The 26,679-nt window shown below is 49.2% G+C and overlaps 1 protein-coding gene across 2 annotated transcripts in view; it reads right to left on the bottom strand.

The window, feature by feature from the left end:
- Positions 1–256: 256 nt before the first annotated feature.
- The window catches only part of ergic1 (endoplasmic reticulum-golgi intermediate compartment 1), a 167,483-nt gene continuing 141,060 nt past the window's right edge, over positions 257–26,679 (bottom strand). For both annotated transcript variants that reach the window (XM_072512136.1, XM_072512137.1), the window contains one exon: positions 257–5,041. In XM_072512136.1, coding sequence (XP_072368237.1) covers positions 4,934–5,041 — 108 coding nt within the window. In that variant the 3' untranslated portion in view covers positions 257–4,933. The remainder of the gene's footprint in view (positions 5,042–26,679) is intronic.

Raw genomic sequence — 26,679 nt, 5'->3', positions numbered from 1 at the left:
TATAGTGGAGGCCAAAACACAAGAAGCAATTAGATATGGCACTTGGGGTGAAGCGGATCAAAGAATATGGGGGGGGGGGGGCAGGCTGTTGAATTGAATGATCAGCCATGATCATAATGAATGGCAGAGCAGGCTAGAAGGGCCGAATGGCCTCCATCTGCTCCTATTTTCTATGTTTCTATGTTTTAACATTCCTTAGCTAAAAAAGTTACAATATGTTACAATAACCAAGCAATAGGAAAGACTTCCAACATAGTTGAATTGTTCAAGTTTTATTTACTGCATTTCATTTACATACTGAATTACTTGTACAGTTATAAAATTGAATATTGCAACCGTTATGTATAATATTCCTCATTCTTACCATAGGAAAATCACATAGGAATAGCACAGGAGAGAGCCTAATTCTTCATAAAGGACTTGTCCTTGCAACACACCAACTCCCCAGATGGAAGTGGGTTTTACTTCACTGGGTTCAGGAAAATTACAAATGGAAATTCAAAGATGCAGCTTAACTGGAAGGTTAAGATCTCTGATAAAAGGAATCAACCAGGAAGGAGAAATTCACAACAATCATTTCTTAGTTGCTAGACAATGATTGGGATGACAGCAAGCCTGACTCCCTGGGCTGCATCAGAGAAAAAAAAAGGAGGATTTGCACAACTAATGCCTTCTTGAAAATAATTCAGATATTGTTATCTGGGGAGTGTGAATTTATAAACTGCTCCACAGGACATCACTAATTCACACTGATCTGGGAAAGGAAGGGTCTCCTTCTGGCTGATGTATATGTCGAAGGATGAGAGAAATCAAAATGCATGAAAATGCAAAGTTAAATATATCAAATATAATTCAAGTTCAAAGACTAAAAAAGTAAAGTACCATCACAAAAGAAAATATTTTTTACTTATAGAAATATTTAAAAAAAATAAAAGATAAGACTGCATAATGGGAACCAAAATCATGTGGTGCATGGACAAATGTATTTTCAAAAGAACAAGTTCTTTCTTAGTTCCTGCTCAAGAGATTATTGGGCAGATCGACAATGTATAAAGGGCTTTAAACATTCTGTTTGGCACATATCATTAAACCATTATGCCGAGTATCATCCTCCAAATAGTACGGCTAAACTCTAAAATACTAAAGAAAATGAATCACGCACAAGACAAATCATTTCCTCAGGTTGGATGCAATGCAAAGAAAGTCTCCCTAATCCCTAGTTTACTGCAGAAAGATAATAGTCTGAAACAGGTCTGAGACAGGTATACTGCTTGCGGTATAAGCGATTTCAGCACTTGAATTCAGTTATACATAAAAAGGGACCAGATTCAATTCTCCTTGTGCACCCTTTCATTAACACAATAAATTTTGCATACTGGAAGCAAAACAAAAGTGACCAGCCATGCAGAGATATTTTCAAATACCCTTGCCCAACAAAGCCTTTAATTTGATGCCTAAAACCTCGAATCACCAATTTCTGTAATCACCTACTACATTCCGAAACCCCTCACTTAAATGGTCAACAAACTACACTGCAGATATTTAGCAGAATCAAAAATAATAGGCTAGTTAAAAATAGTTGGACTTTTGTGTATTGTCCCTCAAGTTCCACCCAAAAAACTAATTATTTCAAAGTTGCATCCGACCGGATCAGTGGTTGTCAAATTAGATCAAATTAACAGCTTTGATTGTCAATACTATAAACCTGTGCCAGTATATTCTCTACATCTTCCAGAGAGTATCTATTCACTGCTTATTAGAAAGAAGCCACAGATCCCCCTTTTTGTAATGAACTAAATATATTTACATTTCGCTTGCAATTTACTCAGCAGTCAAAAAATACAGCTAGTTCCACACAATTGATTGGAATCATATACAATAACGCTGCAGGCAGAATCTACTGCCAATATTTGCACAAGAACCTCAACGCCAATTTCCAAGGTTACCACATCAATTTGAGTCATATTTCAACACTGACTTTTTTTTCTGCTCGTTGACATCGTAACCAGCAAACAAAAGATTTAGCCCTGGACTCAGGCAATGGACATCCCAACCTCATTTGTCTGTAAAGGTTTATGAACTATGATATATTTCCATATGTTAACACATTTGGGAGGATCACATATTAAAAAATTGTCCCCAAGGCAACGCTTCGGCAAATCAGAATTGAATTGTCAACCAACCAGCATTCTTCTACCCTGCAATATGAATTGATGTGATAGTTTGAAGTTTAGCATTCTTGCTTTTGTCCTAATGTGTAAAACAAGAAAAGTTTCCCTTTCGGGCAATATTCAAGATTTAAAAATAGAACTACATCACCTTCTAAAATATTTGCATAAACAGTATTCAAACATTGCAGGACTTGAACAAATGAACTTCATGATGTAAAGAAATGTCTGGATACATTTGGGAAGACTGTGAATTTCCCTAATATTTGTGCCTTATTCTATTTGCATTGCTCCTCCTCCAATTTAACCATCAACCATAAAGAAAAATGCCATGGTTAAAATATTTTTCAGCTAAAAATTGGATATACGGTTTTGCTGCATCATCAGTTCAAACTGGAATTTCTGCAGATTCCAGGCATCATTACGATGGTGCTTTTTTAAAAAAAAATTCAGTCTCCTTCCGTGTTGCAAGCATTGCATCTGTGTCAACTGAAAAGAAAACAAATATGCATTCATCACAGTTAACAATTACACCTTTCAATCCAAATGGATGGAAAGTTTTACGGCAATGTTACAGACATTTTTTAAAACGGCACTTCGTAAATGGTACAATACTTGTTTTAAGTGTAGTCATTATTAAAATATTTGGCATTGTTCGATGGTTTTACTTAAGCTGCCAGATGGTATAGTTATTGCTGCAGTGCAGCATAGATAGGGGCTGTAGCAACTTACATCACTGCAGCAAAGTCATTTTTAAAAGTGGAATGACATAAAGTTCCAAAATGTAACCAGACATGCACTAACTTTCATTTTTAAAAAACATTTAGAGTACCCAATTATTTTTTCCCCAATTAAGGGGCAATTTAGCTTGGCCAATCCACCTAACCAGCACATCTTTGGGTTGTGGGTGTGAAACTCATGCAGACACAGGGAGAATGTGCAAACGCCACACGGACAGTGACCCAGGGCTGGGATTTGAACCCGGGTCCTCAGCGACGTAGTTCCAGTGCTAACCACTGCACCACCATGCTGCCCCTTACCAACTGTCTGTCATTGTACAGTTTCAGCAAATGAATCTTCCTGAAGTAAGGAATGACAGGGAACATTTTAGAAAGTAAAGTTGTTCTTTTAACCTTGTAAACTCCATCAGTTTTATTCGGAGTGCAAATTTCTGAATTTTCCGATGGACCTAATTTGGCCAATAAAAATGATGGCCATCCCATTTTGTAAAGGACTACAAGTCATACAGCCTAGGGGGAAAACATGGATAAAAGAATATCACGCCTTCTCTGCACGGATTCCAGTAGACAAACTGCAGCCTGAAAAATGCTGGTCAATGATTTCCTCTACATGAACCTAGTTTAAAATTTCATCTGAAAAGATTTTTTCAATCATATTGGCTTCTTTATATTTCTGGAGGACTAAATACTTTTTAAAGCGGTGACTTCATAATATTCTTTAAAGATAGATTTCGAGATATGAACCATACCGATATTTGGCATGTGTGCATTGGAGAAAAACATTTAAGTATTACTGCTCATTCATTTTCACTACAATATACCATTTTAAAAAATATCTCCCAGACTATTGTTTTCAGGTTTGCCACACTATAATCTAAGCATCCTCCAAACTGACAGCAACTGAAACAGAATGTTTCCATATCATAATCACTGTTGGCTGCATCCTAGAATTTTGAGTGCCACTGCATTTTCACCAACCATAGACGGAAATCAGCTTTTATTCCTGTTTAATGATTCACTTCGGCCTTTAGAAATAAGGCAACCGTTTTTATCTCTCTTTTTCAAGTAATTGCTTAGTTCTACCTAATGGAGATTGTTTGCATCCAAGGAACTTCAAATGCATTGAAGTATTACTAGTAATTATGGACAAATGGCATACTAATATAAATATAGATCAACATTTTCAATTTTGAGCCCTCAAAAGCAGTCACATAATGTATGTGCCACAGTATTTTTCTTTAAAAATCTATCACTATGCCATTTAATGTATACGCGTGTGTTTTATAGATGCATAGGGAAAGAGACAAGAATTCAAATGAAACCTCTGTCCCTTATCGTTAAGACTTTTGCATTACACAAATGTTGCTTGCACACTCTTCTTGGCTAATATTTTATTCCAAACCAAATTGTTCATCCCTGAACCATTGGTTGTAAAAATGGATTAAGAAATCATTTAGGTGCTTTATTACTTTCTGTTTGCTTGGGGTAAAATCAGAAAGCTAAACACATAGACAACCGATGCTGTTTTTGAATAACACAACACGTTGGATTTGAACCTTTAAAGAAACACAAAGTAACATAACATTGTAAAAATACGTGGAGAATTTTACGACCTCTCCCGCCGGCGGAATCTTCCAGTCCGCCGAAATCAATCAGCTTTTCAACGGCTTGCTGCATTTCCAGCCCCACCCCCACCCAAGGAGTTTCTTCATTGTTCAGTGTTTCTATTTGGCTTAGAAGACCAGTAAAGGCAAATGTTACCAATTTATGTCAGAATATAATGTAATGTTAGTAAAGACAGATGTTATTTTTACCATTGAAAAATATTTGCAATTTCGATATTCAAACCTTCTACACAATACATTTCACTTCATAATGACCACAGAATGAAACAGAATTGTTCAAACTCTAGTTGTAACTTTGAATGATGTTGGCTGGTAGTTCCGCATAAATAAAAATCATTTTAACTTATTTGAAGCCAGTTGTTCATAAACTGAACTGGCTCAGTAATTGCATACATTAGTGCTAGTGCATTTTGCCCAGCTGAATCTTCTTCCAGGCTTCAGACGCTGTAAAAATGCAGGAGTCTATGATTCCAGCAACTGTAAATGTTCCTCCAATGATTGCACAGATCTGAGGGTTAAAAAATTATAGGAATCAAATTATTCAAATTTCAGACACCAAACTTTCTATTCACAACTTTCACAAACGTAATTTGTTTTGAAAAAAAAATCACCTAAAACATTTATTCCAAGACTCACAAAATGTCATTCCTTTCCCAAATCAAAACTAGGTTTCTATGAAGTACATTTTTACATTTATAATCAAAGATAATTTTGCCAACTCATTCAAATAGCTTAAATTCAAGACTGTCACAATCTAAACAAGTAAATGTACTTTTTGCAAACTTAGTCATTAATGTCTAATTTGATCAAATCACTTATCATGGAATAATCTGGATTTTATTTTTTAAAATGAAAACATGTAAGTCATATACATAAATGCTTCTGTTACAGTGTAAGGTGAACGCTAGTTATTCCCTTGGGTTCAGCAACATCAGTCTCTTACGTAAATTAATTCCACATCAGGGAATATTACTCAGTACAGGTTATCTTGTTTTACAATATCATGATGTGAACTGCAACAATGAAATCCCGCATTATGACAAGTATAATGTCAGATGTGCCACTGTACGCATTTCATCTCTCTTCTAAAGCCAGACTGTTAAGAGAGGCAAAGCCAACTAAGAGCAGAGACTGATTTTGTTTGTAAAGAATACATGATTTCTCACCTTGCCACCTGAAAATTCACCAATCACGGCATCAGCCACCCCCACCCCCCGACCGTTTAACTCAGAGGAGAGCTCATTGGCAGAAGATGGGCCTTCCACCCCTCACTTGGGAGGAAGTCCTGCCTCAGAGAGCTAACCAGCCAATCTGATTGGCTAACAGCTCTGTAATCTACAAGCAATCCCTCCATTCTCAGTGCCAGAGCCCTCAAGATCAGGTAGGTGTGGGGTCCCATGGAAGGGACGGGACGGGTTTCTTGATTTGGGATTGGAACCATGATATGGATCAAATGCAGGACCCAACCCCGTGCCATGTTGGAAATAGTGACCGGAGAGGATTTCTGAAGCATTGGTCAATTGGTGGCGAGAGGGCATGCTCACTGTTGAATTAAGGGCAGCGAGGGGTTCCTGCAGGAGGTCCTTCAGCACCGAGACAGTTGCAGCTTACTGATCGAGGGAAGGGAAAGCGAAAGCATATCAAAATGGAGGTGCCCCCTGCAGCATTTTCTTTTTAATTGAAATGACCACAGCTGCTGCCCAATCACCATTGTGGCGGTGGAAGCCCTCCACAGGACAGACTGTGGATATAACTATGGCAGCACGGTGGCACAGTGGTAAGCACTGATGCCTCACAGCTCCAGGGTCCCAGGTTCAATTCCGGCCTCAGGTGACTGTATGTGTGGTGTTTGTACATTCTCCCTGTGTCTGTGTGGGTTTCCTCCGGGTGCTCCGGTTTCCTCCCATTGTCCAAAGAAGTGCAGGGTAGGTGGATTGGCCATGTTAAATTGCCCCTTCGTGTCCAAAGGTTAGGTGCTGTTACTCGGTTACGGGGATAGGGTGGAGACATGTGCTTGGGTAGGGTGCTCTTTCCAAGGGCCGGTGTAGACTTGATGGTCCGAATGGCCTCCTTCTGCACTGTAAATTCTATGATGATCTTTCTGTAATGGTAGCATGGGGTGCGAGGGGAAGGGGGCATGTGGCGGCACGTTTCCGTTACTGCTTACCTGGCCTGTCACTAGGAAGCAGCTCCTTCCACTGGCCATTTTTCAGTCACTGCTGAGGGGGCTCGCCTGCCAATTGGCAATTTCCAATCAGCGCAAGGGAAGGACCTTAAAATGGCTTCAATTGGCCACTCATCTCTGACGTGGTCTCCTTGAAAATGACCCGGGGGGAGCGGATTGTTTTGCTGGTACCTCTGGTCCCACCTCTGCAGCAAACCGAAAGATTAGCTGCGGCTCTTAAATTATAACGTTTATTCTCTCTGGGAGCTTTGAATCTTGATCATTTCTTCTAAAAATTATGCACTCAATTAAAATGCAGTCCTAAACCTCCCAGGGCTACACTGATTAAAGTGGATTGCATTATATATCACAATATAAATCCATTTAAAAAACACATCCAATAAATTTTATACAAGCAGAGTAGATCTTGCAGTTTTTTACACCATTATTAATTTTTATTGCATTTTTATCAGAAGTTAGAATAAGTAAGGTTATAAGGTTCAAACTAAGTGCACTGCTTTCCCAAAATCACAAATATGTGGACACTGAAGACCATATTTGATTACTTCTCAAATTAAAATTGTTACCTATACTATTTGATGAATATGTATTTGCTGCGTAGGTGTGAAAGTTGCTGCTTCATCCCAAATGCTTGCTCCATAAACAATACACCATCTGCCAGCCAGCAGATAATCTCCCTAGAAACAGCTCTGGATAGCTTGCAGTGCACAGTGATGATTCACACACTGCCATAGCAACAATGATGCAAATCCTCACGATTAACACTATTACTTTCTATATTTGGCCCATAAGAACGATATCCTTCGATTACAGCCTGAGAATCAGAAGTATAGCACTTTAATCCTCAATCTATGTAGTTTTCTTATTCAATTTCTTCATCCTTAAATTACAACCGAGAGCTGGATTAAATACAGAATTATATATTTCCTAAAGCTTTACAAGACTTATCAGAGATTTTGGTCACTCCGTTGGGATAGAATAATTCTCAGTAAGCGTTCTGAACCTCAGATGCTGTAATCTCTTCTGACCCCTAAACACAGTGGTCAGATTCACTTTATGTCAACCTTCATTTCTGTTCCTAGTCTTGAAGTTTCAGCTTGGTAATTGGCGGGATGAGTGGGGAATTGAAGTGAATAGCTCAAGCGTATGATGCATACATTCTTGGAACTGGCCAGCTGAAAGAACCTGAATGCCCACAAGGCAAGTAAGAGACATTATGTAGATTTGATCTGAAGCTGCTTTAAGTGTTTGCTTTAAACGGATTCGTAGGTTGGCAATAGACTAGTACAAGAATAACAGTGAGAGCTAGTTAAACAGCACTCAAGACCCAAGTGCTGCAGTGCAACTGCTCCACTGAACAGCCGCCCCTCAAAATGTGAGTGAGATATGCAGACTGCAACTCCATGCTTCTGAGCATATGCAGTATGTTGCCACCTCACCCCTTCTCTGCAATACGAGTAATTCTACCTAGTTTCACAGTGCAACAATGCAAGGACATCTCGATTTCCACGCCATACCAAATGCAACAAAAACATGGCATGAAGGGAGCTGCAAGTGATAAGATGAGCAATTTCTAAATCCAAAATAAATCATTTAAATATCTGACAAATAATAGCTTCACAGGAACTAATGTGCACAAAGTTTGAATTAAACAAGCCAGTCTTTCTTATGCCAGGCTTCTTTTGAAGTACTTTCTGATCCTATAGAATCTGCTTCACTACACATTAAGTATGTTTTTTAAAATAAATTTAGAGTACCCAATTATTTTTTCCAATTAAGGGGCAATTTAGCATGGCCAATCCACCTACGTTGCACATCTTTGGGTTGTGGGGGTGACCCAGGGCCGGGATTCGAACCCGGGTCCTCAGTGCCGTAGGCAGCAATGCTAACCACTGTGCCACCATGCTGCCCTCACATTACGTATGTTATAAGCAGATAAGATTCATGTTAGAAGTGCAGAGAAGGATTGCGATTGGCCCAGTTTAATTTTCTGGAATTGTACAATTACATCATAAATGGAAGGAAGCTTAAGAATGGGATGAAAAACTGACAAGTTGCAGAATTACTAAAACCCGTTTGATCAAACCACACTTCCAGTTCAAAGTATGTTGTACCATTCATGAAGCATACTTCATCACCATGGAATCATGGGTATCTCAATACAAGAAACTCATTCAAAGAATGGGTCTATTTAGCATTGACAGAATATTTTCCACAGGTTCAGCCTGTAATTTAAAGTTTAGCAGCATGTGCAATGAGAAAAAAGATCATTTTATTTAGAACACAATAATTAGCAGTGTATTCTGAACTGAAGGTCTCTTTTCTATATCAATTTAGAGTACCCAATGTTTCTTTTCCAATTAAGGGGCAATGTAGCATGGCCAATCCACCTACCCTGCACATCTTGGGTTGTGGGGGTAAACACACGCAGACACGGGGGGAATGTGCAAACTCCACATGGACAATGACCCGGGGCCGAGACCGAACCCGGATCCTCAGCACCGTAGGCAGCAGTGCTAACCACTGAGCCACCATCCACCCTTGAAATGAAGATTTCTAAATAGACTTTTAAAATATTCCATTTAAAACCTACTGCTGGCCTAGATTCTATTGTGGTAATGATCGAAAAAACTGTCAGAGTTCACCATCTTTCTGTAACAGAAGTCATCGCCCAGAATGTTCGCTGACGATTGCACAATGTTCAGCACCAATTGCGAATGTTTCAGCCTTATCTTTTGCACTGAAGTGCTGGGCTCCCCATCATTGAAGGTGGGGATATTTGTGCAACATCCTCCTCCAGTGAGTTGTTTAATGGTCCACCACCATTCATGACTGGATGTGACAGGACTGCAGAACTTAGGTCTGAACCATTGGTTGTGGAACCATTTAGCTCTGTCTACCATGTGCTGCTTATGTTGTTTGACATGCAAGTAGTCCTGCGTTGTCACATAACCAGGTTGACACATCAATTTTTTAGAATGCCTGGTGCTGCTCCTGGCATGCACTCCTGCACTCTTCATTGAACCAGAATTGATCTCGTGACTTGATGGTAATGGCAGTTGGATATGTGTCAGACCTGAGGTTACAGAATGTGATTGAGTATAGTTCTGCTGCAGTGATGTCCTACAGCGCCTCCTGGATACCTAGTCTTGAACCGCTAGATCTGTTCGAAATCTCCCATTTAGCGTGCCACACAACACGATGGAGAGTATCCTCAATGTGAAGACAGGACTTGACTCCACAAAACTGCGCGGTGGTCACTCCCATGAAACTGTCATGGACAGATGGACCTGAAGCAGACTGTTGGTGAGAGGAGGTAAAAAATGTGTTTCCCTCTTGTTACTTCCCTCAGGATCCACCGTGGACCCAATCCAGCAGCTGTGTTCTTGAGGACTTGGCCAGCTCGGTCTGTAGTGGTGCTACCGACTCACACTCTTTTTCTTTTTCTTAAATTTTGAGTACCCAATTCATTTTTTCCAATTAAGGGGCAATTTAGCGTGGCCAATCCACCTACTGTGCACATCTTTGGGTTGTGGGGGCGAAACCCACGCAAACACAGGGAGAATGTGCAAACTCCACACGGACAGCGATCCAGAGCCGGGATTGAACCTGGGACCTCGGCGCCGTGCCGCAGCAGTGCTAGCCACTGCGCCACCGTGCTGCCCTCTACCGAGCCACACTTGGTAGTAGACATTGAATTTTCCCCCAGGGTACACACTGCTTCGGATGTAATCATCTGTAAAATCAGATGTAAAGGTGTTACAGTTAAATAAAGGTAACTACAGGGGCATGAAGGAGGAACTGACAAAAATCGACTGGGAGCAGAGCCTAGTGGGAAAGACAGTAGAACAGCAATGGCAGGAGTTTCTGGGAGTATTTGAGGACACAGTACAGAGGTTCATCCCAAAGAAAAGAAAGGTTATCAGAGGGGGGATTAGGCAGCCATGGCTGACAAAGGAAGTCAAGGAATGCATCAAAGCAAAAGAGAAAGCCTATAATGTGGCAAAGAGTAGTGGGAAGTCAGAAGATTGGGAAGGCCACAAAAACAAACAGATAACAAAAAGAGAAATAAGGAAGGAGAGGATCAAATATGAAGGTAGGCTAGCCAGTAACATTAGGAATGATAGTAAAAGTTTCTTTAAATACATTAAAAACAAACGGGAGGCAAAAGTAGACATTGGGCCGCTCCAAAATGACACTGGTAATCTAGTGATGGGAGACAAGGAAATAGCTGAGGAACTAAATAAGTACTTTGCGTCAGTCTTCACAGTGAAAGACATGAGTAATATCCCAACAATTCAGGAGAGTCAGGGGGCAGAGTTGAATATGGTAGCCATCACAAAGGAGAAAGTTCTAGAGAAACTAAGAGGTCTAAAAATTGATAAATCTCTGCGCCCAGATGGGCTACATCCTAGAATTCTAAAGGAGATAGCTGAAGAAATAGTGGAGGCGTTAGTTATGATCTTTCAAAAGTCAATGGAGTCAGGGAAAGTCCCAGAGGATTGGAAAATCGCTGTTGTAACCCCCTTGTTCAAGAAGGGAACAAGAAAAAAGATGGAAAATTATAGGCCAATTAGCCTAACCTCGGTTGTTGGCAAGATTCTAGAATCCATCGTTAACAAAGAGATTTCTAAATTCTTGGAAGTGCAGGGTCGGATTAGGACAAGTCAGCATGGATTTAGTAAGGGGAGTTCTTTGAAGAGATAACAAATAGGTTAGACCAAGGAGAGCCAATGGATGTTATTTATCCTGACTTCCAAAAGGCCTTTGATAAGGTGCCTCACAGGAGACTGCTGAGTAAAATAGTATGGTATTCGAGGCAAGGTTCTAAGATTGACTATTGGCTGTCAGGCAGAAGACAGAGAGTTCGGTGCCGGTGACGAGTGGTGTCCCGCAGGGTTCACTGTTGGGGCCACAGCTGTTCTCTTTAAATATTAACGATCTAGATGACGGGACTGGGGGCATTCTGGCTAAGTTTGCCGATGATACAAAGATAGGTGGAGGGGCAGGTAGTATGGAGGAGGTGGGGAGGCTGCAGAAAGATTTAGACAGTTTAGGAGAGTGGTCCAAGAAATGGCTGATGAAATTCAACGTGGGCAAGTGCGAGGTCTTGCACTTTGGAACAAAGAATAGAGGCATGGACTATTTTCTAAACTGTGACAAAATTCATAATGCTGAAGTGCAAAGGGACTTGGGAGTCCTAGTCCAGGATTCTCTAAAGGTAAACTTGCAGGTTGAGTCCGTAATTAAGAAAGCAAATGCAATGTTGTCATTCATCTCAAGAGGCTTGGAATATAAAAGCAGGGATGTACTTCTGAAGCTTTATAAAGCACTAGTTAGGCCCCATTTAGAATACTGTGAGCAATTTTGGGCCCCACACCTCAGGAAGGACATACTGGCACTGGAGCGGGTCCAGCGGAGATTCACATGGATGATCCTAGGAATGGTAGGCCTAACATACGATGAACGTCTGAGGATCCTGGGATTATATTCATTGGAGTTTAGGAGGTTGAGGGGAGATCTAATAGAAACTTACAAGATAATGAATGGCTTAGATAGGGTGGACGTAGGGAAGTTGTTTCCATTAGCAGAGGAGACTAGGACCCGGGGGCACAGCCGTAGAATAAAAGGGAGTCACTTTAGAACAGAGATGGGGAGAAATTTCTTCAGCCAGAGAGTGGTGGGTCTGTGGAATTCATTGCCACAGAGGGCGGTGGAGGCCGGGACGTTGAGTGTCTTTAAGACAGAAGTTGATAATTTCTTGATTTCTCGAGGAATTAAGGGCTATGGAGAGAGAGCGGGTAAATGGAGTTGAAATCAGTCATGACTGAATGGTGGAGTGGACTCGATGGGCCGAATGGCCTTACTTCCGCTCCTATGTCTTATGGTCTTATGCTTCCTTGTGACCCTCAGTGCTTCCTCCAAGTGGTGTTCAACATGGAGGAGTACTGATTCACCAGCTGAGAAGGGGAGCAGTACATGGTTATCAGCAGGTTTAATTCCGCATGTCTGACTTGATGCCACAAAACCTAATTGGGTCGTGGACACTAAGGGCAATTTAGCATGGCCAATCCACATAACCTGCACATCTTTGGACTGTGAGAGGAAACCAGAGCACCCAGAGGAAACCCACGCAGACATGGGGAGAACGTGCAACCTCCATACAGTCACCCAAGTCCTAAATCAAATCCAGGTCCTTGCTATTGTGAGGCGCAGTGCAAACCACTGTGCCACCCATATTTTTGATCTGATTTCTGGGGCGTCATTCTCCGACCCCCTGCCGGGTCGGAGAATGGCCGTTGGCCGCCGTGAATCCCGCCCCCGCCGAAGTCTCCGAAGGGAGAAAAGTCGGCGGGGCGTTAATGGCGCCGCTGCCGCGGAGAATGTCACGGGTCTGCGCAAGGCAGCCGATTTTCGGCCTGCCGATATTCTCCCTTCCGGATGGGCCGAAGTCCCGTCGACGTGATGACCGTTCACGTCGACGTGAATCAAACCTCCTTTTCATCGGCGTGACCCGGTGCTCCAGGCTCACGCCGACCAGCGAGGAGGTGAGTGACGGCCTGGGGGGTTGGCTCTGGGCAGGAAATGGCGTGGCCGCAGACTGATTGCGTGAGGAGAGGTGTGTCTCGGCTTGTGTGTGTGCGGCGGGGGGGGGGGGGGGGGGTTAGAGTAGGCTGGGCTCCGGGGGAGTGCCGGGAGGGGGTCCGTGCTGGGGTGGAGGTTGGGGGGGGGTCCGTGCTGGGGTGGAGGTTGGGGAGGGGGTCCGTGCCGGGGTGGAGGTTGGGCGTTGGGGGTGGTCCGTGCCGGGGTGGAGGTTGGGGAGGGGGTCCGTGCCGGGGTGGAGGTTGGGGGGGGGGTCCGTGCTGGGGTGGAGATTGGGGAGGGGGTCCGTGCTGGGGTGGAGGTTGGGGGCTGGGGGGGGTCCGTGCTGGGGTGGAGGTTGGGGAGGGGGTCCGTGCCGGGGTGGAGGTTGGGGGTTGGGGGGGGTCCGTGCCGGGGTGGAGGTTGGGGAGGGGGTCCGTGCCGGGGTGGAGGTTGGGGAGGGGGTCCGTGCTGGGGTGGAGGTTGGGGAGGGGGTCCGTGCCGGGGTGGAGGTTGGGGGGGGGGTCTGTGCCGGGGTGGAGGTTGGGGAGGGGGTCCGTGCCGGGGCGGAGGTTGGGGGGGGGGTCCGTGCTGGGGTGGAGGTTGGGAAGGGGGTCCGTGCTGGGGTGGAGGTTGGGGGCTGGGGGGGTTCCGTGCTGGGATGGAGGTTGGGGGCTGGGGGAGGGTCCGTGCTGGGGTGGAGGTTGGGGAGGGGGTCCGTGCCGGGGTGGAGGGTTGGGGGGGGGGGTCCGTGCCGGGGTGGAGGTTGGGGAGGGGGTCCGTGTCAGGGTGGAGGTTGGGGAGAGGGTCCATGCTGGGGTGGAGATTGGGGAGGGGGTCCGTGCCGGGGTGGAGGTTGGAGTTTGGGGGGGGTCCGTGCCGGGGTGGAGGTTGGGGGTTGGGTCCGTGCCGGGGTGGAGGTTGGGGAGGGGGTCCGTGCCGGCGTGGAGGTTGGGGAGGGGGTCCGTGCCGGGGTGGAGGTTGGGGAGGGGGTCCGTGCCGGGGTGGAGGTTGGGGAGGGGGTCCGTGCCGGGGTGGAGGTTGGGGAGGGGGTCCGTGCCGGGGTGGAGGTTGGGGAGGGGGTCCGTGCCGGGGTGGAGGTTGGGGGGGGGGGGTCCGTGCTGGGGTGGAGGTTGGGGAGGGGGTCCGTGCTGGGGTGGAGGTTGGGGGCTGGGGGGGGGTCCGTGCTGCGGTGGAGGTTGGGGAGGGGGTCCGTGCCGGGGTGGAGGTTGGGGGGGGGTCCGTGCTGGGGTGGAGGTTGGGGAGGGGGTCCGTGCTGGGGTGGAGGTTGGGGGCTGGGGGGCGTCCGTGCTGGGGTGGAGGTTGGGGAGGGGGTCCGTGCTGGGGTGGAGGTTGGGGGTTGGAGGGGGTCCGTGCCGAGGAGGGTGATGGGAGGGCAAATGAGTTGGTCCACCTGGCCAGGTGCCAGCCTCCAACAGTTGGACCCATGCGGTCCATGCCACCTGGCTGGGGGGAGGAGGGGATATGGGCAATGATGACATGTCGTCGTTCCCCTCCCCCCCACCAGTCCGTCATGTTTTCAGACCATCCAGCGATGTTGGCCGCCGTGGTGGCAGCCGCTCATGTCTATGTTGCCCTGGATGAGGAGGAGGAGGAGGAGCGTGCCAGAGAGGCGGCGCTGGCTGCCGCAGAGGGACAGGCGGCAGCCGCCCAGGCTGGAGGGACACCTGACCGACAGGATGAGGAGGGGGAGGAGAACGTCGCGGCCCCACGGCAACGGAGGCACCCGAGGGCGCCCCGTGTGTACCGGCCCCGGCAGTCATACCAGGACCTCACAGACCGGGAATGCAGGAGGAGACTCTGGATGAGCCGAGAAACCGTGGCACACATCTGCCACCTGCTGGCACACCTGTCACCGCGTGGCACTGGCGGGGGACACCCTCTCCCCGTGTCCGTCAAGGTTATGGTGGCCCTGAACTTTTATGCAACGGGGTCATTCCAGGCACCGAGTGGGGACCTGTCCGGCATATCGCAGACATCGGTGCACCGGTGTATCCGGGCAGTGACAGATGCCCTTTATGCCATGGCGCACCGCTACATCCGCTTCCCCGTGGACCGGGCCAGCCAAGATGCCCGGGCCGTGGGCTTCTCTGCCGTTGCCGGGTTCCCCATGGTCCAGGGCGCGATCGATGGGATGCACGTCGCCGTGCAGCCACCTGCAGATAACAGGGCCGTGTTCACTAATAGGAAGGGGACCTATTCGATGAACGTACAGGTGGTCTGCGACCACCGCATGATGATCCTGCACGTCTGCGCCCGTCACCCAGGCAGTGTACACGACTCATTCGTGTTGTCGCGGTCATCCATCCCCGGCAGGAACGAGGGACGCCATCCCCGGCTGAGGGGCTGGTTGCTGGGCGACAGGGGCTACCCATTGCGATCATGGCTGATGACGCCTATACGGAGGCCACGCAATGAGGCGGAGAACCGCTACAATGATGCCCATGTAGCGACAAGGGGAGTGATTGAGAGGTGCTTTGGCGTGCTGAAGATGCGTTTCAGGTGCCTGGACCTCTCTGGGGAAGCCCTCCAGTATCGGTCAGATAGGGTCGGCCGCATCATTGTGGTGTGCTGCGTCCTGCACAACATAGCCCAGCAGAGGGGCGATGTGCCGCAGGCAGAGGAGGGCGGAGTGGAGGAGCAGCAGGAAGAGGCCCAGTCCTCCCCAGATGAGGGGAATGGGGGCAATGGTCAGGGCAGACGGGGTAGACACAGGCGGGTGGCTGTCCACCGTTACCGGCTGGCCCAGCGGGCACGGGACAGACTGATAGCCGCCCGCTTCACTGACTAGATGGGCGTGGGAATTGGGTAGTATGGCCACAGACCGCACACCATGGCAACAGCCGACCACCCACACCCCTCACCCATCCACCCACCCAGCACCCTCACCCCCCTCCCCAACCCCACACACCCCACCCGCATGCACACCACCCCCCCCCCAATTGCCGATCCACCGGCGGCACAACGGGCCGGGCTCACCCAGTTGCAGGTGGACGCGTGTCTATCGCAGGCCATGGAGGATAATGACAACCCGCCCTGCGATGAGCTCCTGGCTCTACATCATTGGACTATGTCTGACCCATGGCCACAGTACCACCAACCACCCGGACCATCCCTGCATGCGGCTGTGACACTGCAGCGCACGGTCCCGTCCTCTGCCCGGGGGATGTTGATCGCGGCCCAGGGGGAAGGGGGCAGACTCACCTGGGGCTGAGGTAAGACCACCCCTCACACACACACTTGCGCTCAACGTACATGACACGCCCGCACACTTTGGACAGAGCACAAAGGCAGCTTCGGTAGGTGTAACATTGACTTTATTAACCAAAGGAGTTCATGCACGTGCCCTAGCCCCTAAAACTCATCTGTGCCCTGCACCCGTGCCAACTTACTCAGTGTCTAATTGTTTGGCCTTATGGGCCCTTTGACTACGTCTACGTGGTTCCCCAGACGGTACAGCAGAACTGGAGGTGGACTCCTGTGATTCCTGCCCTCTGACACTGGATCCCTTTGGCGGCCGTTTCCTGGGGCGTCCTGGCCTAGATGGGCCAGGCTGCGGCCCGGGCGACTGGGATGGCGAGCTGCCAGCCTGTCCTGCCCGTTGCCCACCCGATGCACCTGGGACGGAAGGGGGGGGGGGGGGGGGGGGGGGGGTCCGAGGTGTCGCGGTGTACCGGGACCTCCCCTACAGAGGGAGCCGGGACGGACCACACCACCTCCTCCTCCCTCGGGGTGCCCGATGGCCCCCAGGCCTCTACATGGGTGGGGGATGCGAACGGACTGGCCATCCGACGCCCCCCCGACATCTGGCGCTGCCAGTCCTGGAGGCCCATGCTGGTATCGACAGGGGTCTGCAGGTTTGCAGCCATGGAGCCCAGGGGGTTGTCAAACCCTGTCTGTGACAGTGCGACGCCGGCTCGCACATGGCCACTGGCGCCGATGCCCTCAGCGATGGCCTGCTGAGACTGGGCCATGGCCTGCTGAGACTGGGCCATGGCCTGCAGAGACTGGGCCATGGCCTGCAGAGACTGGGCTATGGCCTGCTGAGACTGGGCCATGGCCTGCTGAGACTGGGCTATGGCGTTGAGCGCCTCTGCCATCTGGCGCTGGCACTGGCTCATGGCCTCCTGTGAGAGGGCAGCCATTTCCTGGGCCACAGACGCCGCCTGCACGGAAGGCCCCAGGCCTCGCAAACCGTTCCCCATGTCTGACACCGTCGCACCCATTGCCTCCACCGCAGACGCCACCCGTGCGGTGTCAGCCTGGGTGGCACGCATGACCGGGACCACTCCCAGCTCCTGGACGCGGGTGGACTCCTCCACCTGCGACCGCAGCCGCCGCAAGCCACCCGTCACCCTATTTGCTCGTCTCCGTGTCGGTGGTTGCATCGGATCTATGTGTGGGTATGGTAACTGCAGGAACCCGGGATCCATCTGGGCGGCAGATGTTCGCTTGGCCTGGGCTGCCCTCCGACCGCCCGGTCCCTCTGCTGCTCCTACCTCCACCTGCTGTACCGGGACGGCTGTGTTGTGCGCACCAGTGAGTGTACCAGACGCCTCATCACTAAAGTGCCCAACCGTGGTGAGTGTTTCTGCGATGGTGGAGGGTGTTGGTGACAGCAGTGGCGTTGTGTCGTGCTCTTCGTCCCACTCTGACTCCATGGCACTTTGGGGTGGGGGTTCGTCTCCACCCATCCACTCTGAGTCACTGTCCGGTATTTCGTCTTCCCGGGTAGGGGTGTCCTGTGTAGTGCTGTCCCGGGTAGTGCTGTCCCGGGTAGCGGTGTCCTGGGTAGTGCTGTCCCGGGTAGGGGTGTCCTGGGTAGTGGTGTCCCGGGTAGGGGTGTCCTGGATAGTGGTGTCCTGGCTCGGATGTGACGGGGGCCTGTGGTTGCCCCCCTCATCGCTGGGTGGTCGCTCCCGCACGTGACGGGGGTGTCGTCGCCCTGTTGCTCCAGGTCTCTCCGTCTCCCGTGGTCTCCGAGGGGCATCCTGCGGGCGTCGCATGCTGGAGGGTCCGGGTCTCTCCGTCTCCCGTGGTCTCCGAGGGGCATCCTGCGGGTGTCGCATGCTGGAGGGTCCGGGTCTCTCCGTCTCCCGTGGTCTCCGAGGGGCATCCTGCGGGCGTCGCATGCTGGAGGGTGCGGGTCTCTCCATCTCCTGTGGTCTCCGAGGGGCATCCTGCGGGCGGTGTGCATCTGCGGGGATGGGTGCCTGGATGTTTGGTCCTGCGATACACAATGAAGCATGCATGGTTAGACATCAGGCAGTGATCAGGTGATACGGGGGAGGGGGATATAGGGGAGGGGGGATATGGGGACGGGCTGTTGGTGGCTCACTTGCTCGTGGGCCCCCGACCTCTGCATCAGCAACCTCCCGGTCCTCAGGTCCGCCAGCCAATTCCAGGGCCCTTTCCTCGTGTACGGTCAGTGGCCTCTCATCAGCAGGCCCTCCTCCAGTCCTCACATGCTCCCTATTGTTGTGTGCGCGCTTCTCCTGTGGGGGGGGGGGGTGTGGTGGCAGGGGTAAAAGGCAACAGTGTTAGGCAGGTATATGAATGCACGCCATCGGTTGCGCGTGCATTGCAGAGGTTAAGGTTAGGGCTGGATTCACTTGGGGATATGGGGGAGGGGGGATATGGGGGATATGGGGGAGGGGGGATATGGGGGAGGGGGGATATGGGGGAGGGGGAGCGTTGTGGGTTTGCGGTTATCTTTTCCGCTGCCTCGGTTGATGCCGGGTGATCTATCCAGTTTCATTCATTTTTTGCTGAATTTTTAATGGTTTAATACAACTGAGTGGCTTGCGAGACCATTTTAGAGGGCATGGAAGAGTCAACCACATTACTGTAGATCTGCAGTCACATGTAGGCCAGTCCAGGTGAGGATGGGTACTTTCCTTCTCAAAAGGCCATTTGTGAACCTGGTGGGTTTTTGACGACAATAAATGGTTTTGTGGTCATCATTGGACTTTTAATTCCACGTTTTCATTGAATTCAAATTTCGCCATCTGCCATGGTATGATTTGAATCCAGCTCCAGAGGATTACCCTGGGCCTCTGGATTACTAGCCCAGTGACAATACCTCAATGCCCCCGCCTCCCCACAGACTAAACTACATTTTTTCAAGAACAAGAATAACAGTATAAACTCTCCTACTCACCACACTCCTAGGCATGATTCAGGGTGAACAACACCAGCTTCTCCAAGCTAACCTTGTCGCTAAAATTTCCCATCCCTGGGGCCATTCTGGTAAATCTCTTCTGCACCCTGTCACGAACCTTCACATCCTTCCTAAAGTGTGGTGATCCGATATGGGTTCAATACTCTAGTTGTGGCCTAAACAGAGCTTAATAAAGGTTTGGCAAGGCTTCCCTGGTTTTGTACTCAGTACCCCTATTTATGAAGCCCAAGATCCCATCTGCTTTGTTAACTACTCTTTCAATATGACCTGTCATCTATGAAGATTCATGCACATGAACCTCCTGATCCCTCTGTCCCTGCACATTTTTAGGACTGTGCCTTAATGTATATATCACCTCACTATCCCTTCTGCCAAAATGCATCAGCTCACACTTATTTATATTAAATTCTATCTACCAAAAATCTGACCATTCTGCTAGTCTATCTTCACCACACCTCCAAGTTATTTGGTGTCATCAGCCCAAGTTTAAAATTTAACTTTGCATTCCAATATCCAAGTCAAACATCCTCTGTGCATTTCCTTCAATGTTGTCCGTTACTTCATCAAAAATATTCAATACGATTCATCAAACATGATCTGTCTCTTACAAATCCATGCTGCTCTCCCTAATTAACTCAAAACCTTTTCAGGCACCTGTCGACTTTTCCCCCTGCATATTGTTTCTAAAACCTTACCCACCACCGATGATAAATTAACTGGCTTGTAGTTACCAGGGATGCCCTGCACCCTTCCTTGGACAAAACGTGTCACATTGACCACTCTCCAAACATCTGGCAAGTTCCCTGTGAGAAATTATGGCAAGCCTATTCATTATCTCGGGGGATCCCCCATTTCACATAGCAAACGGAGATGCAAGCCATCTGGACCAGGTGACTTATCCACTCTAAGCATTCCAGTACTTCCTGAATGTCAATTTTCACCTCTACTTCTTAAGAATATTTTGTCAGCACCCTCTTCCTTAGCAAACAAGTACGAAGTCTTACAACACCAGGTTAAAGTCCAACAGGTTTGTTTCGATGTCACTAGCTTTCGGAGCGCTGCTCCTTCCTCAGGTGAATGAAGAGGTCTGTTCCAGAAACACATATATAGACAAATTCAAAGATGCCAAACAATGCTAGGAATGCGACCATTAGCAGGTGGTTAAATCCTTACAGATCCAGAGATGGGGTAACCCCAGGTTAAAGGAGGTGTGAATTGTATCAAGCCAGGACAGTTGGTAGGATTTCGCAGGCCAGATGGTGGGGGATGAATGTAATGCGACATGAATCCCAGGTCCCGGTTGAGGCCGCACTCATGTGTGCGGAACTTGGCTATAAGTTTCTGCTCGGCGATTCTGCGTTGTCGCGGGTCCTGAAGGCCGCCTTGGAGAACGCTTACCCGGAGATCAGAGGCTGAATGCCCTTGACTGCTGAAGTGTTCCCCGACTGGAAGGGAACATTCCTGCCTGGTGAATTGGACATTCTGAATTCTCCCTCTGTACCCGAACAGGCAACGCAATGTGGTGGCTAGGGGCTTTTCACAGTAACTTCATTGCAGTGTTAATGTAAGCCTACTTGTGACAATAATAAAGATTATTATTATTGTATTTCCAAGTCAGGGTGGTCGCATTCCTAGCATTGTTTGGCATCTTTGAATTTGTCTATATATGTGTTTCTGGAACAGACCTCTTCATTCACCTGAGGAAGGAGCAGCGCTCCGAAAGCTAGTGACATCGAAACAAACCTGTTGGACTTTAACCTGGTGTTGTAAGACTTCGTACTGTGCTCACCCCAGTCCAACGCCGGCATCTCCACATCTTAGCAAACAAGGATACAAATACACATTATGTAGTTTAGCTTTGACCAGTGCCTCTGGAACATAATATTTTTCTTTTGTCCCTCATAGGACCCCCTTTACTATTTATATGCCCCCCGCCCAATATTTATATGCTGGTTGAAGATTTTTAGGGCTCCCTTTTAATGTTAACTTCCGTTCTATTTGTGATCGGCATCCCCTCCAACTGGACTTTACGAAATATGAAAAAACACCAAAACTCCCAGACACAAGTGCCGCAACTAAAAAACAAATCTCAACAAAAAACAGAGGCAGGCTATAGCGGAAGGGTTAATTTCAAACAGTCCAACATCGAATCAGAATTGATGCTATTAAAGGACCGACAGTGGCACAAGATAATCGCTATCAGATTTTTTTTAAAATTAATTTACGGGATGTGGGTGTCGCTGATTAGGCCAGCATTTATTGCCCATCCCTAGTTGCCCTTCAGAAGGTGGTGAGTTGCCTTCTTGAACCGCTGCAGACCTTGAGGTGTCGGTACACCCACTATGCTGTTAGGGAGGGAGTTCCAGGATATTGCCCCAGCGACAGTGAAGGAACGGCGAAATGGGTAGCATGGTAGCACAGTGGTTAGCACTGTTGATTCACAGTGCCAGAGTCCCGGATTCAATTACCGCTTGGGGCACTATCTGTGCAGAGTCTGCATGTTCTCCCTGCGTGGGGTGCCTCCGGGTGCTCCGGTTTCCTCCCACAAGTCCCGAAAGACATGCTGTTAGGTGAATTGGACATTCTGAATTCTCCCTCTGTACCCGAACAGGCAACGCAATGTGGTGGCTAGGGGCTTTTCACAGTAACTTCATTGCAGTGTTAATGTAAGCCTACTTGTGACAATAATAAAGATTATTATTATTGTATTTCCAAGTCAGGGTGGTGAGTGACTTGGAGGGGAACCTCCAGTTGGTAGGGTATCCCACGTTTATGCTGCTCTTGTCCTTCTAGATGGTAGTGGTCGTGGGTTTGGAAGGTGCTGTCTAAGGAACCTTGGTGAATTACTGCAGTGCATCTTGTAGTTGGTACGCACGGCTGCCACCGTTTGTCGGTGGTTGAGGGTTTGAATGTTTGTCGAAGGGGGAGCAATCAAGTAGGCTGTTTTGTCCTGGATGGTGTCAAGCTTCTTGAGTATTGTTGGAGCTGCACTCATCCAGGCAAGTGGAGAATATTCCATCACACTCCTAACTTGTGCCTTGTAGATGGTGGACAGGCTTTGGGTGTCAGGAGGTGAGTTACTCGCCGTAGGATTCCTAGCCTTTGACCTGCCATGGTAGCCACAGCATTAATATGGCTAGTCCAGTTCAGTTTCTGATCAATGGGAATCCCCAGGATGTTGATTGTGGGGGATTCAGCGATGGTAATGCCATTGAATGTCAAGGGGCGGTGGGTAGATCCTCTCTTGTAGGAGATGGTAATTGCCTGGCACCGGTGTAGCGCGAATGTAACTCATTTAACCAATTAAGAAGCTGAGGAGGCCATTGTTACAAACAGCCCCAGACAACAGCCCCAGACAATCACACAAGAACATTCACAATGGCTGAGGAAGGAGAGAAACCTTTACAGATATATCAGCGTTGGAGCCAGAGATACCTCACTTTAATGGAGTCTAGTGTTTCAGTTATTGAAATAACATCAGGCTGAATGCGTCTGTCTGGACCAGGACATGCAACAGGGATTGAAAGGTGCTCAGCACCAAAAGGACAAGATCGAAGGGTCTGGCATGGCGTCAAGAAAGGTTAGGACAGTCGATCTGGCTCGTGGACCTACAATTCATGCCAGAAGGACCAACCACATACGGGGGTTGTAAGATATCAGCCAAATCCAAGGGGCATTGGGGCTGAAGTTTGAAAGTAACTTAAGCTTCCGGGTGCGGCTATGCAGAGCTAGGTCGCATATTCGGCACCTCCTGCTTGGAACGGACTTTTGGGCTCTTTTACAGGGCCCCCACGGCATTTGTTTGACATTTCCCGGTGTGGGAAGAAGGCTGCAATATTCCCCCGACAGTGTCCCCCAGGAAGGGTATGTCTCTGGGTTGCCAGACACGGCAGAAACAGTAAAAGATTTGGCTGCAACTGCAGGATAAACAGGGCCTCTTCCAGCATGCAGGCGGGGGAAGGGCAAGCTTAAAGCTGCAAGCTGACCTGAGGGCCTGTATCAAAGGTGAATTCTAGCAGCAGAGGGAACAACTGTGAAAAGACCTCATCAAGGCCACTGAAGGGACTTCCGGTTGCGGTGATGCCTAGCTAGCCGCATGCTTCGGCGGCTCCCGCTCCGACGGACCTTTTAAGACCTTTTAAGAGCCCCAAAGGGGAATTTTTCGACGACGCAACCCGGTGTGGGGTGTGTGAGAAGGGAGTCCCCCCCAAACGAAGGAGGAAAAAACCGGCGTCGGCGGCTGCAGCGCGAGGAATCGTCGAACAAAGGGTCAGAAAGAGAGAAGTACAAGATGGCGGCGGAGAAAGCGCAGGCGACATGGGGGCCTGAGCAGGATGAGATCGTGAGACGGTGCGTGGAGCTGCTGAAGAGGGAGGTGCTGACCCCGTTGCTACAGACAATTGAGGGGCTCAAGGAGACATTAAAGACCCAGGAGACAGAGCTCCGCGTGGTGGAGCAGAAGGTGACAGATATTGAGGACGAGATCCTGGGCCTGGCGGTTAAGACACAGACGCACGAGGCACTTCATAAAAAGTGCACTGAAAGGATCGAAGCCCAAGAAAATGGAGCGCGAAGGAAGAACCTTCGGATACTGGGTCTCCCTGAGGGTGTGGAAGGAGTGGACTGTGGAGCGTACGCAAGTACGATGCTGAGCTCACTGATGGGTGCTGAGGCCCCTACGGGCCCCTTGGAGGTGGAGTGGGCAAATCGGATTCCGGCGAGAAGACCAAAAGCGGGAGAACCACCCAGGGCGATAATCGTGCGATTTTACCGCCTTAAGGATAGAGAAGAGGTCCTGAGATGGGCTAAAAAGGTGCGGAGTAGCAGATGGGAGAATGCAGTGGTACGGGTATACCATGATTGGAGTGCGGAGATGGCGAGAAGGAGGGCGAGCTTCAACCGAGCCAAAGAGGTGTTGCATAAAAGGAAGGTGAAATTCGGGATGCTGCAGCCGGCAAGACTATGGGTCACGTATCAGGAGAGACACCATTATTTCGAGACGGCGGAGGAAGCATGGACCTTCATCAAAGAAGAGAAATTGGATCGGAACTGAGGGACTGATGCTGCAGGAAATGTTATTGTTAATGTTATGGTTGAAGTTAGTTGAGAAGTAAATTGGGAAGGGGGGAGACATTGGGGAAATGTGGGCGCCGGTGAGGGGGGAAAGACAGGACATAGGTGGCGAATGGGGAAGGGGAGGGAGAGGGGAAAGGGAGCTGCGCCATAAGAGGCGGGTCAGGTAATGGGATGTTCCTGCGCCAGAAAGAATAAGGCGGGAAGACAGGCGCAAGGCGGATGGGAGTTCCCCACACGGGGGGGGTCGAGGAGTGAGCAGGAGTAGCCGGGGTCAGTTGAAGTCAGCTGACTTACGGAAGTAATATGGGGGGAGCAATCATGCTAGAAAGAGATCTAGCGGGGTGAGGGGGGGAGGGGTGGGGAGGGGGAGGAGGGGACAACTGGGTTGCTGCTGCGGAAATCCAAAAGGAAATGGCTAAAGAGTGGGTGGGCGGGGATGGTGTGCGACGCTGGGGGAGCGAGCGGGAGCGCGGAGGGGGGATATGGGACTGGCCTAGAGAAGGTAATGGCTAGTCGACACGGGAGGGGGGCAGGTAGCCCCCTAGTGAGGCTGATCACGTGGAACGTGAGAGGCCTGAACGGACCGATAAAAAGGGCCCCGAGTGCTCGCGCATTTGAAAGGACTAAGGGCAGACGTGGTTATGCTCCAAGAGACGCACCTAAAGGTGGCAGACCAAGTTAGGCTAAGGAAAGGATGGGTGGGACAGGTGTTCCACTCAGGACTGGACGCAAAGAATAGAGGGGTGGCCATTTTGGTGGGGAAACGGGTAGCATTTGAAGCAAAGAACATCGTAGCAGATAGCGGAGGTAGATATGTAATGGTGAGTGGCAGGCTGGAGGGAATGGAGGTCATGTTGGTTAATGTGTATGCCCCAAACTGGGACGATGCGGGATTTATGAGACGGATGCTGGGGCGTATACCGGACCTGGAGGTAGGAAACTTGATTTTAGGAGGGGACTTTAATACAGTGCTGGACCCGGGGCTAGATAGATCCAGCTCAAGGACCGGAAGAAGGCCGGCAGCGGCCAAGGTACTTAAGGGGTTTATGGACCAAATGGGGGGAGTGGATCCATGGCGATTTCTTAGACCTAGGGCTAGGGAGTTTTCCTTCTTCTCCCATGTCCATAAAGTGTACTCCCGGATAGATTTTTTTGTTTTGGGAAGTACTCAGCCATAGCGGTTTCGGATCATGCCCCACATTGGGTGGACCTGGAATTAGGAGAGGAAAGGGAGCAGAGAACACTCTGGCGATTAGATGTGGGACTGATGGCGGATGAGGGAGTGTGTGCAAGAGTGCGGGGGTGTATTGAGAGATACCTGGAGGTCAATGACGACGGCGAGGTCCCTGTGGGAGTGGTATGGGAAGCACTAAAAGCGGTGGTCAGAGGAGAGCTGATCTCCATTGGGGCCCACAAAAGGAAAACAGAGGCCAAGGAAAGGGAAAGATTACTGGGGGAGATTTTAAGGGTGGATAGGGAATTTGCAGAGACCCCGGAGGAGGAATTGTACAGGGAGAGGAGACGACTACAGACGGAATTTGACCTTCTGACCACCAGAAAGGCGGAGGTACTGTGGAGGAAGGCACAGGGGAGGAGGTATGAATATGGGGAAAAGGCTAGTCGCCTGTTGGCTCATCAATTGCGAAAGAGGGCAGCAGCGAGGGAGATAGGAGGAATTAGAGACGAAAGGGGAGACACGGTCCGAAGGGCAGGAAAGATAAATGAGGTGTTCAAGACCTTCTATGAGGAACTGTATACGTCTCAACCCCCAGAGGGAGAGGAGGGGATGCGGCAGTTCCTGGACCAATTGAGGTTCCCGAAAGTGGAGGAGCGGGGGGTGGTAGGCCTGGGGGCACCGATTGGGGTGGACAAGGTTATTAAGGGACTGGGAAGCATGCAAGCAGGGAAGGCCCCAGGACCAGACGGGTTCCCGGTGGAGTATTACAGAAAATATGTGGACTTGTTGGCCCCGTTGATGGTGAGGACGTTCAATGAGGCCAGGAAAGGGGGGACTCTACCCCCGACGATGTCGGAGGCGACGATATAGTTAATTTTGAAGAGGGATAAAGATCCGTTGCAGTGCGGGTCCTATGGACCCATT

The sequence above is a fragment of the Scyliorhinus torazame genome, chromosome 7 (assembly GCF_047496885.1).
Source record: "Scyliorhinus torazame isolate Kashiwa2021f chromosome 7, sScyTor2.1, whole genome shotgun sequence".
Classification (NCBI taxonomy): domain Eukaryota; kingdom Metazoa; phylum Chordata; class Chondrichthyes; order Carcharhiniformes; family Scyliorhinidae; genus Scyliorhinus; species Scyliorhinus torazame.
The sequence above is the reverse complement of the archived record's forward strand: the minus strand, read 5'-3'. Positions and strand labels throughout refer to the sequence as shown.